The following is a 17,727-nucleotide window of genomic DNA, read 5'->3' as shown; positions in this document are numbered from 1 at the left end:
GAAGGTCAGTGGTGTTGTGGGTGGTCTGGAAGGATGTCAGAAATTGCAGCAGGACATAAATAGGATGCAGGACTGGGCGGAGAAGTGGCAGATGGACTTCAACGCGGATAAATCTGTAGTCGTCCATTTTGGCAGGACCAATGGGATGAACGAGTACACTATCAAGGGCAGGAGTCTTAGTAGTGTTGAAGAGCAGAAGGGTCTTGGGGTCCGGGTCCACAGGACTCTTAAATCGGCCTCGCAGGTGGAGGATGTGGTCAAGAAGGCGTATGGTGTACTGGCCTTCATTAATCGAGGGATTGAGTTTAGGAATCGGAAGGTAATGCTGCAACTTTGTAAGACCCTTGTCAGGCCTCACTTGGAGTACTGTGCGCAGTTCTGGTCGCCTCACTATAGGAAGGACGTAGAAGCTATTGAAAGGGTACAGAGGAGATTTACAAGGATGTTGCCTGGACTGGGAGGCATGCCTTATGAAGTTAGGTTGAGTGAGCTGGGACTCTTCTCCCTGGAGAGACAAAGGTTGAGAGGCGACCTGATAGAAGTTTATAAAATGTTGAGAGGAATAGATAGGGTGGATTCTCAGAGGCTATTTCCCCAGGTTGAAATGGTCGCTACGAGAGGACACAGATTAAAGGTGCGGGGAGGCAAGTACAGAAGTGATGTTAGGGGTAAGTTTTTCACTCAGGGGATGGTGAGTGAATGGAATCGGCTGCTGTCAGTGGTGGTGGAGGCGAACTCGCTGGGGTCTTTTAAAAGACTTCTGGATGAGTATATGGGATTTAATGGGATTGGGGGTTATAGATAGGTCTGTGGATTGGTAGGTGTTGATGTGATCGGCGCAACTCGTGGGCCGAAGGGCCTGTTTGTGCTGTAGTGTTCTATGTTCTATGTAACCTTAATATGAAGGGGTGGCCTGCAGCCAGTTGTCTTGATGGAATGAGATTGTGGCATGTTGGAATGTTGTTCTTTGGTGTTTATATATGAAATGGACTTTTTGTTAAAATTATTAGCCTGATAGTTATTATGTCTCATTATTATAATTGGCCACTGCAATTATATAGTATCATTTATCTGCTCAGTGATTCTTTGACACACAACAACACAGAATTGCCAAGCAGAAACTGACAGCTAAGTTCTGCACGCATGAGGATAGCCTCAACTGGGATCTTGGGCTCAAGTCACACTACATGTAACTCCCACCATCTGGCTTGAACTTGCAAAATCCTACTAACTGTCCTGGCTTGAGAGAATTCACACCTCTTTAACCTGTGATTATCCCTCTCTCCACTCTCACTGTCTGTACCTGTAAGGACTTGCATTCCAAACATTATCTTGCAATTGTGTCTTTGCTTATATATGCCGTGTTTGTGAACCCACCTTTCCACTCACCTGATGAAGGCCAGTGCAAAGTATTCTGAAAGCTTGTGATTCCAAATAAACCTGTTGGACTTTAACCTGGTGTTGTGAGACTTCTTACTGTGCCCACCCCAGTCCAACGTTGGCATCTCCACATCATGGATACAATTCAATCACATCTCTCCTCAGATGCCTCACTTCTAAAGTAAAGAACTCTAATCTATCCAATCTTTCCTCATAACTAAAATTCTCTAGTCCAGGCAATATCCTTGTGAATCTCCTTTGTGTCATCTCCTGCTCAATTACATTTTTCCTATATGAATGCAATGACCAGAACGGCACACAGTATTTGAGGTGTTTTATACAGTTTCAGCATGACCTTCCAGCTTTTTAACTTATGTCTCAACCATTAAAGGCATATCTCTTCTTGACCATCCGTCCAGCCATCCTCAGGATCTATGGATCTGGACTCCAAGTCCCTCTGTTCCTCTACACTTCTCAGCATCCCACTATTTATTGTGCCCTGCTGATTGACTTCTGTTTATCACTGTTCTGCTCACCCAACTAGTCCATTGATAGCTTTCTGCAGTTTATAGCTTTCTTGCTCATTATCGACCACACAACAATTTTTTTAATTGTGCACCCCCTCTCCCCTGCCTCATTCAGGTCCAAATCATAGATATTAAACACAAAGAGCAAGGGGCTCAGTGCGATGCCCCCTCACACAGGCAGCAATCTGGTGGCTAGCACGACATCAACAAGTTTCACATAAATCAAATTATGAATGTGTTGAACTATATAACTATGTTTATGCATCTCAAGTATTTGCATTGTGTTACAGAGTGTGCAGCTTTTAATATCAGGGTAAAGGGTCTCAGGTATGACCATGTTGACAATTTACGCTGCAGATAGTACTGCAGTGGCAACTGTGAATGTGGCTTTTTAAAATCAACTTACACTCAGTTTTTTGTTCCTTTTAGTAATTGCTGTTAAGTATCATACTACCTTACTATTATGTATGGCATTTCCTCACCATTAACTGATAAGTGAAAGTCAAACAAGTTAACTGATTGCCCACATTTTAGCATTTCTTCTGACCTCTGCAACAATTCACCCTTTGCCGTTTCAACCAAATAATTTAAGAACATAAGAAATAGGAGCAGGAGTAGGCCATCTAGCCCTTTGAGCCTGCCCCACCATTCAATAAGATCATGGCTGATCTGAAGTGAATTAGTTCCACTTTCCCACTTTCTCCCCATAACCCTTAATTCCCTTGCCTACCAAAAACCTATCTACCCGTGACTTAAATATATTTAGCGAGGTAGCCTCCACCACTTCAATGGGCAGAGAATTCCAGAGATTCACCACCCTTTGAGTGAAGAAGTTCCTCCTCAACTCCGATCTAAACTGCCCCCCCCTTATCTTGAGGCTGTGCCCTCTCGTTCTGCTATCCTTTCTAAGGGCGAAGAATCTCTTTACCTCTACCCTATCCATCCCTTTCATTATCTTATACGTCTCCATAAGATCCCCCCTCATCTTTCTAAACTCCAACGAGTACAGACCCAGTCTATTTAGTCTCTCTTCATAGTCCAACCCCCTCATCTCCAGTATCAGCCTAGTGAACCTCCTCTTCACTCCCTCCAAGGCCAAAATATCCTTGCGCAAGTGCGGCGACCAAAACTGCACACAGTACTCCAGCTGCAGCCTCACCAGTACCCTGTACAGTTGCAGCAAGACCTCCCTACTTTTATATTCTATCCCCCTCGCTATAAAGGTCAGCATTCCATTCGCCTTCTTGATCACCTGCCGCACCTGCAGACTGGGTTTTTGCGACTCATGCACAAGGACCCCCAGGTCCCTCTGCACCGTAGCATGCTGCAGTTTTTTGCCCTTTAAATAGTAATCCCTCCCACTATTATTTCTGCCGAAGTGGATAACCTCACACTTGCTAACATTATACTCCATCTGCCAGGTCCTTGCCCACTCGCTCAGCCTATCCAGATCCCTCTGCAGATTTTCCACACCCTCCACACAATTTGCTTTACCACTCATCTTCGTGTCATCAGCAAATTTTGTCACCCTACACTCAGCCCCCTCCTCCAGATCATCTATATAAATAGTAAATAGTTGAGGCCCCAGCACCGATCCCTGTGGCATTCCACTGGTCACCAACTGCCAATCAGAATAGCACCCATTGATTTGGAAAAAGATTGTGGGGAAAAAATAATTTGGAAAAAGAGGGAGGGAGGGTTGTGCAGATTAGCTCTTGTAAATAAACTATGGACTTGCTGCCCTCTCAAAGGAGTCTGTATAGCCAATATTTAAGTGAAATCAGATGTTGATCAGATCCAGATTTCCAAGAAGCTGCATGGATCTGGGAAGGGGCAAGTCTCCCACTTTAATCTGTTCCTGGCGAGCTGTGGAAGCCAATGAGTGGCTAGTCTGTTCCATATTTTGGACACGCGTTACCACACAAAACAGTGCCCAGTCTTTTCCCTATGGGTCACTCGCAACCACACACACAACAGTGGGCTGTCTCAGAATGTAACAAGCTCTGAAAAACACACAACAAATCCGACAGTTAAAAGTGCTAACTTTTTTTCAGAGCTTAAAAAGAACCCGCACAAATTGTTCAAGTTCTGGTATGACATTTCACTCGATGTTTAAAAGTTAAAGATTTACAGTGGAAAGCGCTTATCTGGTACTCAAACAGACTGTAGGTAAACAGTCCCTGTAACATCCACCCTCAGGGAGACGGGACGGGACGGGACGGGGGTGGTGACGGGAGCTGCAGGAAAACAGGGATTGGGGAGCAGGGTGGTCCGGCGAAGGTGGGGGTGAGGGAGAGTCCATGGAAAGTGGGGATAAGGGATGGTCCATGAAAAGTGGGGCGAGGGACGGTCTTTGGAAAGTGGGGGAAAGGGAGAGAGGGTCTGAAGAAAGTGGGGGTGAGGGAAGGAAGGAGGGTCCAGATAAAGTGGGAGAGAGGGAGGGTCTGGAGAAGGTGTGTGGGGGAGAGGGAGGGCATGGGGATAGTGGGGGAGAGAGGGGGAGGGTCTGGAGAAAACTGGGGACAGGGAGAAAGGGATGGTCTGGAGAAAGTGGAGGAGAGGGAGGGAGGGACCAGCCAAAGTGGGGGAGAGGAAGGATCTGGAGAAAGTGGAGAGAGGGTCGGAGGGACTGGTGAAAGTGGGGGTGAGGGAGGGTCTGTGGAAAGTGGGGGTGAGGGAGGATCTCGAGGAAGTTGGGGACAGAGAGGGTCCGGAGAAAGTGGGAGAGAGGGAGGGAGGGGACTGGTGAAAGTGAGGGAGAGGGGGATCTGGAGAAAATGGAGAGACGGAGGGAGGGACGGATGAAAGTGTGGGTGAGGGAGGGTCTATGGAAAGTAGGAGTGAGGGAGGGTGTGTGAAAAGTGGGGGAGAGGGGCACTAACAGGTGAGGTCCGGCAGGAGGGCAGCTTCAATCCTTGGATCCTCATTCAGGCTCAGGGTTCTACACAACCTACATTTTTGATGACTGAGACTCACCAGCTTGGCCACCGCGGTATCATTGGTGCCCGGGTAGGTGATGGCGTGGAGCCAGTAGTTGGTGCACGAAGTTGAGAAGCAGAAGACGAAGGCGATAGCAGCGCTGAGCCTGGCACAGTGCAGAATCAATCTGAGCTGCTGCATGGTGCCGCTGCGGTGTGTGGAGGATCCCTCACTGACTCACTCCAGCAGCAGCAGCACGGCTGTGTGTGAGGGAGAGAGAGAGAACTCGGAGCTCTTGTACCTCCGCCGTGTGTATAGTTCCGGAAAACTCGCACTCTCCCACAGCACTGACAATGTCAGCCAGAATCAGTCCAGTTACGAGCAAATTCCGGCAATTATCTCTCATTCAGCCTTGGTTCAAGTATTTTGCACCCCATGAAGCGCGCTGTCTGTCTGTCCAATTGAAGATTCCAAAGAAATGCGTGCACGGATCAGATTATAATGTGATTTCCCCCATGAGAATCGAAAGTACAGGTCCATACAGTTAAGCTAGTTATTCAGGGGAAACTTTGTTATTCAGATACTGACTTGTCACACAAAGTGGTTAAGGTGACTTGCAGAGAATCGTTTGAAGGGAACATAAGGCAGGAATATCAAATGGGATAAAAATGAATGAGGCTTGAGTGGAGCATTATTCACTAATACTTGCAGAGTTCTCATCAGAACTGCTGTGATACAGAAGGAGGTCGTTTGTGGCAATCTGGGTCACCCCAGTACACAAGAAATTTGGCTCCCCTCAAACCCCACCCCCCCTCCCCCCGGCCCAGACCCCCACCCCACAACACACACACTGCATTTTATCTCATGATTCTGAACAGATCCATCAAATCTGCTTTCAACCTTCTCTTTAAGGAAAACAAAGCTGTCTTCTCCAACCTATCCAGATGATGGAAAATCTGGTAGATCCTTTCTGCACCCTCGCTGAAGTTTTCAAATCCTTTCGAAACGGCAGTGGCCAGGATTAGGCACAATTTTCCAGTTGAGGCCAAACTTGCGAAACCAAAAGAGAAAATGCTGGAAAATCTCAGCAGGTGAGGCAGTATCTGTAAGGTGAGAAAAGAGCTGACGTTTTGAGTCCAGATGGCCTTCGTCAAAGTGGTTTTACCTGGGTTCATCAAAATGTCTTTGCTTTGGTATTCTATGTACTCTATAAGGAGGTTTTCTCTGGCCGTCTATGCCCCAATTCCTGCTGCCAGCAAGGACTGAGAATTGATGCTCAACAAAATCTCTGTTCACTGCAATGGGACCAGAGAATCCCACAGGCGTGAACATTCGGAGAATTCCAGCCCTTAAAGCACATTATCCTGTAAGCTTTTATAATCAGTTTCTCAACCTGTCCTGCCGCCTTCAAGGATTTGTGCTCATTTAACCCCAGGTCTCTTTCTCGCTCCACTCACCACCCCACACACCACGCACCCACCCCCCCCCCCCCCCAACCCTGCACCCCACCACCTCCTTGAATTGTATTTTTAGTTTATATTGCTTTTCTTCAGAGATGAGGTTGATATACAAGGGATGAAAACACAAAAGAGTTCACGTTTCAAGTCCATATGATTCTTCTTCAGATCATGTTAAATCTGTTTCTCTCTCCACTCCACAGATGCTGGAGGACCTGCTGAAATTTTCCAAGATTTTCCATTTTAATTCCAGCACCTGCAGTATTTTGAGAGAGCGGGATTTTCCAGCCACACACACGCCACAACCAGAAATTCCTGCCCAAGGATAGCAGACCTTTAAATGGTCTGCTGAATTTTCTGTCCCACCTGTTACAATTACCACTCTGGATGGGACGAGAAATTTCCAGCCAGTGATCTGAGTTTGCTGGGCAAACAGTAACCAGAAATTTCCAGAGAGGAACCGCTCAAACAGACTCAAACAGCCTGGAGTCTTGCCCTGATGTTTGCATCAGGGCAAATGAGCACAAATCCTTAACAACTGACTGAGTTGCAAGTCTGGAAATGTAACATTAAAACTTTCTGAAGGTCAGAAGTTTAAAGATTTAATGCTTATTTATTCATGTCACAAGCAGGCTTACATTGACAATGTGAAAATCCATCAGTTACCACACTTTGGGGACACTGGGGGAGAACATAGCATAGCCAATGTACCTAACCGGCACATCTTTTGGATTATGGGAGGAAACCAGAGCACCCAGCAGAAACCCATGCAGACATGGGGAGAACGTGCAGACTCTGCATAGACAGTGACCCAAGCCAGGAATTGAACCCGGGTCCCTGGTGCTGTGAGGCAGCAGCACTAACCGGTGTGCTACCATGTTGCCCAGGTCATGGTTAAGCTTTGGTCATGTGCATTGCTTCTTAGTGAGTCAGTTGCAGGCCAGCAAGCAGTTTCTATGCCTCTGGTCAAAATTCAGTATTCAGTTTAAGAGATAGAGGATGGCTTTTTAGGCAAGTACAATGCATATCAATGTTTTCCTCTTTGTTATCAGACCAGGCTGAGGAGACAGATCATTTATTGTAGTATGTCCACTTCAAATCCACTTCAGATCAGCCATGATCTTATTGAATGGAGGGGCAGACTCGAAGGGCTAGATGGTCTACTTCTGCTCCTATTTCTTATGTTCTTATGTCCTCTCTATTTCTTATGTTCTTATGTCCTCACAATGGAGCTGTGAGAATCCACAAGAACAATGGTTGAGCCTTTGTCCTGAAACTGCTGTTGGCAATTTCTAGAAGCAAAGCCAACTTGTGGATCATGTGGCCTGTAGCAGCCATCTTTTGGTTAGGCAAGGTCCACATTTTAAATAAGCAAAAATGTATGGTTTAACTAAAAAGTTTATGATCCTGAGTATACACAATAGGCTACCAACTCCAAAGATGTGTGTGCAGATTGTGTTTATTGGCCATGCTAAATTGACCCTTAGTATTAGGGCATTAACAGGTTAAGTATGTGGGGTTATGAAGATAGGGCCTGGGTGGGATTGTTGTCAGTGGAGAATCGATGGGCCAGACCAACAACCTGTTCCAGTCCCTCCACGTGGACACTAAAGTTAAGAAAGCCCACCAACATCTCTGCTTTCTCAGGAGACTAAGGAAATTTGGCATGTCAGCTACAACTCTGCAATTTTTACAGATGTACCATAGAAAGCATTTTCTCTGGTTATATTACAGCTTGGTATGGCGCCTGCTCTGTCCAAGACCACAAGAAACTACAAAGGGATGTGAATGAAGCCCAGTCCATCACTCAAACTAGCCCCCCATCCATTGACACTGTCTACACTTCCTGCTGCCTCAGAAAAACAGCCAGCATAATTAATGATGCCCCACATCCTGGACATACTCTCTTCCACCTTTTTCCGTTGGGAAAAAGATACAAAAGTCTGAGGTCACGGACCAACCAATTCAAGAGCAGCTTCTTTCTACTGCTGTCAGAATTTTGAATGGACTTACCTCGCACGAAGTTGATATTTCTCTACACCCTTGCTATGACTGTAATACTACATTCTCCATTCTCTCCTTTCCTTCGCTATGTACGATATGCTTTGTCTGTGTATTGTGCCAGACACAATACTTTTCACAGTATGCGAATACATGTGACAATAATATATCAAATCATAATTCTGCACTGTAGGGATTCTATTTCATGTCTCAAGGACATGTCAGTCATCTTGTAATACTATAATTACTATTCCTTAAATACTCCACTAATGACAACTTTATTCCCCAGAATCAAATCCAGCAATGCCTTCTTCCTCATTGGGCCAGAAAACATATGTTTAAAATTCTCCCGAACACACTTCAGATAATCTTTCCCCATTTACCCTTTGCATTATTCCAGGCTCTCCCAGGAAGATTAATGTCCCTCATTATCACTATAGTTTTGCACTTCTCTCTAATTTCCCTGCAAATTTCTCTTTATGTCTTTACCACTAGTCGGTGGCCTATTGTGTACATACAATAATGCAATGGTATCTCTTTTGTCTCTTAGCTGTAACCAAATAGATTCAGGGCAGAATCATCCCAGGAATCAGCAATGTTATATGTTGGGTGAGTAAAGTGGTATTTGACCTGCTGGCGACAGTATTGTGTGACATGTTGTTTCAATGCAGGGGCATGGGTTTCTCCCCATATTGCTGGCTGGTAGTCTCTGATTCACCCACCATACTGCGATCTCAGAGCTTCAGCAATCTGGGCATCATATTTAAAAGTTGCCCTGCTCAGAAGTAGAATTCCTCAAGAAACAGGAAGCCACTGGGAACTGCCCTTAAATTTTACAATGCCTCCCTCGAGCACCAGCTGGACACAGTGGAGACCCACTACAATGTCCTTCCTCTCACTCTGGGCCAAGTCCACCAAGCAAGGTAACAAATCCAGCATGGGAGGCACTGGCAGTTGTGATCAGCACCAGCACCTCCAAAAGAGGACAGACACCCAGTGATGAAAGAGGATGAATGATCTCTTAGCTGGGTGCAATATTTTCATTGTAAATCTACCCCTAACCTGGCTGGATGGCCCCCGGGGTGTGTACCTATTGATCTTCTTCCCAATGAGTGCCAAAAGGTCCCTGGCTATCTCCTTGAGAGGGAGTGACAACAGGAATGAGCTGTAACATTGATAGATAGCAGCAAGTGCCTCAGCCATGGAGTGCAGCTCCCGCAGGAATGCTCGACGAATATCCTGGACCAAGGTCTCCACGGTGGTCATGACCCAATGAGTGTTCAGCTTGGTGCATTAGCATGTAATAACTCTTATTACTCTCAACTCACACGTCTACAGAGTTCTCACTCATTGCCAGCTCACTCTCCCACACACACCTTTATCTCCCCTGAGGGTCATGTCCTGATCCTCAGCGCCCACATATTCCAGGCTCCCTCACCATCTGGACTGGGAGGTATCCTGCTTACACTTTTCCATCCGTCTTTGTGCAAGAAAGCTGCCACACAACAAAAAGTTTATTTATTATTATCACAAACAGGCTTGTCTCTTAGACACGTTACTAATAATCTTTCTTTCACTGGCACATCTCAAAAAGGGGGTCAACAGCCAGATCCTGGACTCCAGCCCTGAAAACATTACAGAAGATTAATCAACAGACCAACATTATTGACCCATCAGTGATCACCCACACCCAGCACTGAGTTCATGAGTAGCCATAGAGTCACAATCTGGTGAGCAGGGACACCCCTGGCACTTGGAGAACTGCTGGAGACCAGGAATCAGCAGATGAGGAGCCTCTAAACCTAGTCATGCCTCAGTTGCCAGAGCTGCAAAGGCAAACTCAGGAACATCGAGAAGGGAAGTCTGTTGCACTCCCAGCTCAATGGAGGAGTCTGTCTGCCTTCCGACTGAGGTGATAGTGCCAACATGCTAATGCACCAAGCCGAACGCTCATTGGGTCATGACCACTGTGGAGACCTTGGTCCAGGATATTCGTCGAGCATTGCTGCGGGAGCTGCACTCCATGGCTGAGGCACTTGCTGCTATCTATCAATGTCACAGCTCACTCTTGTTGTCACTCCCTCTCAAGGAGATAGCCAGGGACCTTTTGGCACTCATAGGGAAGAAGATCAATAGGTGCACACCCCGGGGACCATCCAGTCAGGTTAGGGGTAGATTTACAATGAAAATATTGCACCTAGGTAAGAGGCCTCAAAATGCAGGTTTTTTGATTCATATCAATCACAACCAATCAGGTGCGGACATATATGGCAAACCCTCCCAAACTGGAAAAGTTAGTCACTTTTCTGAACCACACGCAGAAGGAGGGCAAGACTGATCCATTGCTGCGCAAAGTCTATGGAGTTAGTCACATGACCAGAACAACATTACCCATGCTGCATGTGGTAAGTGTCAGCTCAGTGAGTAGCATCAGCATGGAACCAGGGAGAGAGTCAGTTCACAGTGCCTAATGGGAGCACAGAGGTAGTTGGTGCCAAGCATCTGGGATTTTGAATCAGAGAGCTGATAGGCAGAAACAGCTGTCATGTGGGCAAGGCTGGAATCTGAGGCTCATAAAAATATAGAAGATATGAGGCCATTTGGCACTTCAAGCCTGCTCCGCCATTCATTACAATCATGGCTGATCTTCCAACTCAATAGCCTAATCCTGCTTTTCCCCTAACCTTTGATGCCATTCACTCCAAGTGCTGTATCTAGCTGCCCCCTGAACACCTTCAATGTTTTGGCAGTACATTCAGGTTTTTGGTATCTGTACACATGAAGGCACCTGTAAATCCCAGCCCATGGCAGTGGGCACCAAGATCGCAAGCATTTCACATCCTCTACCTCAAATACCCCATTCACCAACCCCCCACCATCTCCTTCACCCTATCTCCCCTCCTTCACTGCCATCCCCCTTCTTTCACACCTTTAACCTCCCTCTTTCCCACCCCCATTTCCACTCCTTTTCAATTCATGTCCCTAACTTCACATAACCATTTCCCCCCCTCTCACACACACACCCCCCTCATTTACCCCCACCCTTTCCTTCACATATAACTTCACATACCCATTCCCCCCCCCACACACACACACCCCTCGTTTCCCCAACCCTTTCCTTCACATATCCATCCCCTTTCACCCACCCATACCTGCCTTTTTACCAACCCCACCCATGTCCTCTTCCTTCACCCACCTATGCCCCCCTCCTTCATCTCTCCCCCATTTACCCAGTAGAAAAATGTTGTTTGTTTGGGAGTGAGAGTGTGTGCGTGCCACCTGTTTATATCCAGGGTCTTTCAACAGTGAGCCAATTCTGACGGCAGCCTCCACCTGGCCATCTGGTGCAGTTGGTTACTGGAATTTTTCAACAGGCAACTATTATCGCAGACAAAAACAAAAAACGCTGGAAAATCTTAGCAGGTCTGACAGCATCTGTGGAGAGAGAATGGAGCCAACGTTTTAAGTCTAAATAACCCTTCCAGCATTTTCTGTTTTTCCTTTGGATTCCAGCATGGTCAGTATTTTGCTTTTGCCCTCACAGTGGCATGTGGCATACACCACAAACTTACCAGGAGATAGAAGTTCTGCAAGAAAATTTCTCACCCTAGCACAAAGGCCAGGCCAAGTCAGTCCACTTTAGGCCTGCATTCCCTCAGAATCAATGTTGTATTCTGCTTTTCGATTAATTTTTTTTTTCCTTCGTGTTATCACAAGCAGGAATAAATTTGGGCAATGGCCTCTCTTATAGAATCTGAGCACCACGGCTGCAGCCTCTTTGGGTTTCCCAATCTAATAAATATTTTATGAGGATCAAGACCTGGGTCATGTTAAACCAAATGCTCAAAGAATTTAGAGACTTGTTTAGACCCCAGAAGTTTTGTTAATTACTTAATTGATCTTATTTGAAGCATAAACACAATACCTAAAGTTAACTTTGTCTATTATGAAACACTGATATCTGGTCAAAAACTAGGGTGTAATATCTTATTCAGTAGATTGTATGATAGGGAAAAGATAGTTGAGGATGCAGCCAAGAATTTATTCCTTAATCAACAAGCAATGGACTTAATCAGCAGCAGGACTCCTGAGTGAAATTTGGGCTGCTATTCTCCCAAAAATTGGTGGGATAACTATTCCAGATCCTGACTGTTTTCTCAGTTCAGCCTCTCACCTGAATCTCTGCACTCTATGCACTGCACAAGTCCAGTCATGAACCTCATTAAAAACCTAGGGGGGCAGGGCCTATTCGCACCAGAGTTCGACAGTTCTGGAACTATGCACATGTGCTGTGGTCCCAATCTGTCAGTCTCCCCATTTGCTGGCCAGCTCCAACTCTGCAAGCCCAGAACACCTGCATTGCTGCCCTTCCAGCACCCCGCTTCCCCCCGGCCCGATCGCAGACCCCACTGCAATTCCCGGGCTAGTCCCGTACCCCACCCCCATCCCAGAGTATCCCAATGCACAGCCCACCCTCCCCAGCAGTGGTGATTCCCCCATCCCCCTGACCCCGGCAAACCACCCCCCCCGCCAGCCCACCCCAATCACTGCCCTCCCTCCATCCCATGCCAATCGCCATGAAGAGTGGCAGCAGTACCCTCCACCCCCACCGATCACCCACAATTGGCCCTGCCCCCTTGGCACTTCCTGATGCCCAATGGGCAGTGCCTAAGTGCCCCCTGAGCATAGGAACTTTTCCCTTTGGGCAGTGTTAGTGGGCACAGCTGGCACTGCCAAAGTGCCCATACCCAGGCACCGCGTGACCTCCTGGGGGACTCCGATTCTCTTTTTTTAAATTTAGATGTAAAACATTTGATGGACTGTATTCTTGCCACTGTTCCTGCCCTAGCAATTCATGTGAATAGTCATTAAAACTAACCTAAACCACAAATGAATGCCAAAAATACCTTACAAAAAAGAAACAACCTATCAGAGGTATTACCATGGTAAAGTTTTATATGTTCTGTCTATCACCAGAAAAGCTACCTTTGAAAGATTTAGCATGGTGGTAAGGATTGAGGAATAGGATGTGACTGAAATGTAATTATATATATTTTCATTTTCACTATTGAGCATATACAGTGGAAGAAATGTATGCTTTAGATATTGACTCTTTGAAAGTAAATGCACAAATGGCCTTAATCTGGTTTGAGACCCTGAAGATTCTTCAGGTTGTTGGACCTGATAACATTTAACTGGAATGCTGGAGAAAATTAGAGAAGTCCAATGCAAGCCATTAATTTAGCTGCCTAATAGTTCTTTGAAACCTGGACCATTTGAATTGACTTTGTGCATGGATATATCCACACGTGTGCCAAGCCCCATTCATTAAGATTTGCATAGGAACATACGAACAAGAGCAGGCCATTCAGCCTCTTGAGCTTGTTCTATCATTATGACTTATCTATATCTTAACTCTATTTACTCAACCTTGTTCCATATTTGGAAGTAAAATTCCATAATTCATTTCAATAGGCTTGAATTACATAATTTAAATTGTTGCATAACAAATTTCTAGCTATGCTAAAGACTAATGATTCAATGTTTCATGATTTGAAATAAAATGCCAAGCAGCACTTATATTTTTCATTTAAAAACATAGTTTCATTGACAGTTGGGGACTAAAATGATTAATACATAGGAAAACAATAGCCTGTAACCTTTGGTCGCTGGCGGAAATCTATGGGCCACCAAAAATAGACGAAACTTTTGCGCACTTATTTTTCGTGTAGAAACTCCCGACGGATGCAGCAGCCTTTGACCTGCGCAGCCATCTCCCCGGCCCCAGCGCGAGGCAGACAAACCTGAACCATGGTCCCTTATGACGTGACAAGACTGGGAACGCCCATTAAAGTCCAGGTACCAAAAGGTAGTTTTGCATTGAAAACAGAAGGATTTCCCTGCTTTTATAAAAGGTATATTGAAGATTGTCTTTTTTTGTTGCTATTTCTTTTAAGTAGTTAATACTATTGTTATTGGCTCACTCAAACTGCAATTCTTTATTTTAATGATTGAACATGAGTATTATTTAATAAGTATGAATAAACATATATTTTAAATTTGTGAAAATACTATTTAGAATCATAGAATCCCTACAGTGCAGAAGGAGGCCATTCAGCCCATCAAGCGTGCAGTGACAACAATTCCACAAGGCCCTATCCCCGGAACTGAATGAATTTGCATTGCTAACCCCCTGACACTAAAGGGAATATACCATGGCTAGTTAACCTAACCCACACATCTTTGCAATGTGGGAAGAAATTGGAGCACCCAGAGGAAACCCACGCAGACTTGGGGAAAATGTGCAAACTCCACACTAACAGATACCCAAGATTGGAATTGAACCTGGATCCCTGGAGTAGTGAGGCAACAGTGTTAACAACTGTGCTACTGCGCCACCTTAAATCTGCATTGGATTATTATGTAACTTCTTAATATGTGTGGCATGATTGAAGTATTCGTGCATTTTAATTTAGAATATGGCGACTGAAGTGTTTGCTGGGAAAAAGAAAGCTCAGAATTTCTCTGACCATGATTTAGAAAAATTAATGCATGGAGTGGAACAGAGGAAAGTTCATGGAAAATTACTATTTAAATCTGCATTAAACATGCTTAGAAGTGTTTTAGTTTAGAATAGTTTAAATTTAGGAAACTATTTAACCAGCATTCTATTATTATAAAAAAAATGAGTTTTTGTGTGTTTTAATTTAAAAGATGGAAACTGAAAATTTACTGGGAAGATGAGGGATCAGAACTTCTTGAATCATGATTCGGATACCTGCTTAAGATTGAGCAAAGGAGAGTTCACATTTTGGGCTGTGGAAAATCTAGGTGTGTTTATCACTAGTATTTCTACTGCCTTGTTTGTTTCATTTATAATTCTCATATTTAACTGTTCTGTATGTTTCAATAAAACATTTGTATAATTTAATATTTTAATGTTTTGTTTCAATAACGGATTAGTAGAATTTTGTAGTTTAATAAAAAATATTTATTAACAAAACTAATGTTATAAATACAAAACTTTGAGACCATGTAACATTTAACTAAACATTTTACTTTAACAGCTGCACTAACATAATAATTGCCTCATCTTTAAAAGTTTCTTACAAAATTATTTATTTCTTTAACAACAATCAATAAGATATATATCCACTAATACAACAATTCTGTTGTTTCTAAACAAGAAGGTGAGAGATGGATATGAGGAATAGGAGAGGGGAAAAGGAGGGGGAGGATGAAAAGGATGGGGGGAAAGAGGAAGAAGGGAAAGGGGGGAAGGGTGAAAGGGAAGAAAGAAGGGTTTGGATTTTATGTAACCTGACTCTTCCATACCTACATCAAAGCATGAAAAAGAACTTCAGTTAAGAATCAAGCAAAAATTATCATGTTGCAGTGGTGATGGAATATGACTCCAGATTTTCAAGCTGCACTGGATTCTGTAATATCTAGTTCACATCAGCTTACAGGAGACTTGTATATGTTATCTTAAGGGATACATTTTCCCAAAGCAGTTGAACTAATAAAATGTCATAAATATTAACGTTGCATCAGGAAAACCCATAAAATTGGGATGAACATTACATGAGACTTACGTACGTTATTTTAGGGATACACTTGCCTGAAGCATTTGAACAAGTCAACTTACACAAGGATCAACGTTGCATCAGGGAGACTCTTAAAATAGGGTTAAAATATATTGCAAATCCAAATGCTGAAATTCATTCCAGAAACTAACATCGATTTTGTTATATGTGAACTAACTTTTTTTTTACTGGAATTTGTTGTAATGACAAAGTTGTAAAAAAAATGTTAAAAATCATTCTTCAACTTTCTGTGTTTCACATGTATGTTAAACATTTTTTAAAAAACATGTACAAGCCCATCCAAAGAATGACTGGTGTTTTTACATGCCGCAGCTAGACCAAAAAATAAAAGTGCAAATAAATAAGAGCAAAAATAAACCACTCAACAACAATGCACGTGGCAGAAGTTTTGGCACAATTGCAGCTCAGCCCTTCGGTACTGGCAGCTTTCAGAACCTCGATTGGAGGTTCAAATTTGACATTCAGCATACATGCGCATGTGTCGGGACTTCCATGATGCCCCATGTGCATGTGCGAGGCATAATTAACCCAGCATTCGGGCTGGAAGTTACACCCCAATGTAATACATCAGTGGTGGGCAACCTTAAACCTATCTGGGTTCTTAGTGCAGCCCATGGGACATTTGCCTACAAGCAAAGTTGTCACATTCTGCTGATTTCCATCTATGTGGCTCTTTTCCTATCAGTATGATGGTTGTGATGCTCGCACAAAGCAAGGACACATGAAGTGATGTGTGTGCTGTTTGCACTAAACACTGACTGTGAGAGCCAGGCATTCCTTCCTTGCCCTTCCAAGTGTAAATATTTATTTTGTTTTTACCACTTGAAGTTATTGACAGTTCTACTGGTATATAAATAATTAAACACTTCCTATAACTTGTTATGAAATATTTGGCATATATTGAATGTATTTAGTTATATTCTAGGGTTACAGTTAGTAAACATGCCTGATTTCTATCTTGCAGCTGCTGAGATGAAGGAGGGTAACTCAAGCAGCCCACTCATTAACCTAAGTTGACATCTGAATCCCCTCTTCCTGTGATCCCATCAACTTCAGCTTCACAAGTGGTGTACTTCAAGGATCTGTTTTGGGGCCCTGCTGTTTGTCATTTTTATAAATGACCTAGATGAGGGTGTAGAAGGATGGATTAGTAAATTTGCTGACAACACCAGAGTTGGAGGAGTTGTAGACAGTGAGGATGGATGTTACAGTTTGCAGAGGGACATAGATAGGCTGCAGAGCTGGGCCGACAGGTGGCAGATGGAGTTTAATACGGAAAAGTGTGAGGTGATTCACTTTGGTAAGAATAACAGGAGTACAGAATATAGGGCTAATGGAAGGACTCTTAGTAGTGTTGACGAGCAGAGAGATCTCGGGGTATATGTGCATAGCTCCCTGAAAGTTGGCACCCACGTTGATAAGGTTGTTAAGAAGGCATACGGTGTGTTAGCTTTTATTGGGAGAGGGATTGAATTTCAGAGCCGTGAAGCCATGTTACAACTGTACAAAACTCTGGTGCGGCCGCACTTGGAGTATTGCATACAGTTCTGGTCGTCGCATTATAAGAAAGATGTGGAGGCATTGAAAAGGGTGCAGAGGAGGTTTACCAGGATGTTGCCTGGTATGGTGGGAAGGTCTTATGAGGAAAGGCTGAGGGACTTGAGGTTATTTTCATTGGAGAGAAGAAGGTCAGCCATGATCAGCCATGATCTTATTGAATGGCGGGGCAGGCTCGAGAGGCTAGATGGCCTGCTCCTGCTCCTATTTCTTATGTTCTTAAGGTTACGAGGTGACCTAATTGAGGCATACAAGATGATCAAAGGATTGGATAGGGTG

At 44.3% G+C, this 17,727-nt stretch overlaps 1 protein-coding gene across 1 annotated transcript in view; it reads right to left on the bottom strand.

Annotated features, from left to right (window-relative positions):
- LOC145348984 (transmembrane protein 182-like) overlaps positions 1-5,245 on the bottom strand; it is a 65,043-nt gene extending 59,798 nt beyond the window's left edge. The window contains exon 1 of the mRNA XM_080197160.1: positions 4,884-5,245. Coding sequence (XP_080053286.1) covers positions 4,884-5,027 — 144 coding nt within the window. The 5' untranslated portion in view covers positions 5,028-5,245. The remainder of the gene's footprint in view (positions 1-4,883) is intronic.
- Between the last annotated feature and the right edge of the window lie 12,482 nt (positions 5,246-17,727).

Source organism: Carcharhinus amblyrhynchos, chromosome 10 (genome assembly GCF_965287045.1).
Source record: "Carcharhinus amblyrhynchos chromosome 10, sCarAmb.v2.hapA, whole genome shotgun sequence".
Classification (NCBI taxonomy): domain Eukaryota; kingdom Metazoa; phylum Chordata; class Chondrichthyes; order Carcharhiniformes; family Carcharhinidae; genus Carcharhinus; species Carcharhinus amblyrhynchos.
Note: the sequence above shows the minus strand (reverse complement) of the source record. Positions and strands in the feature narration are given on the sequence as shown.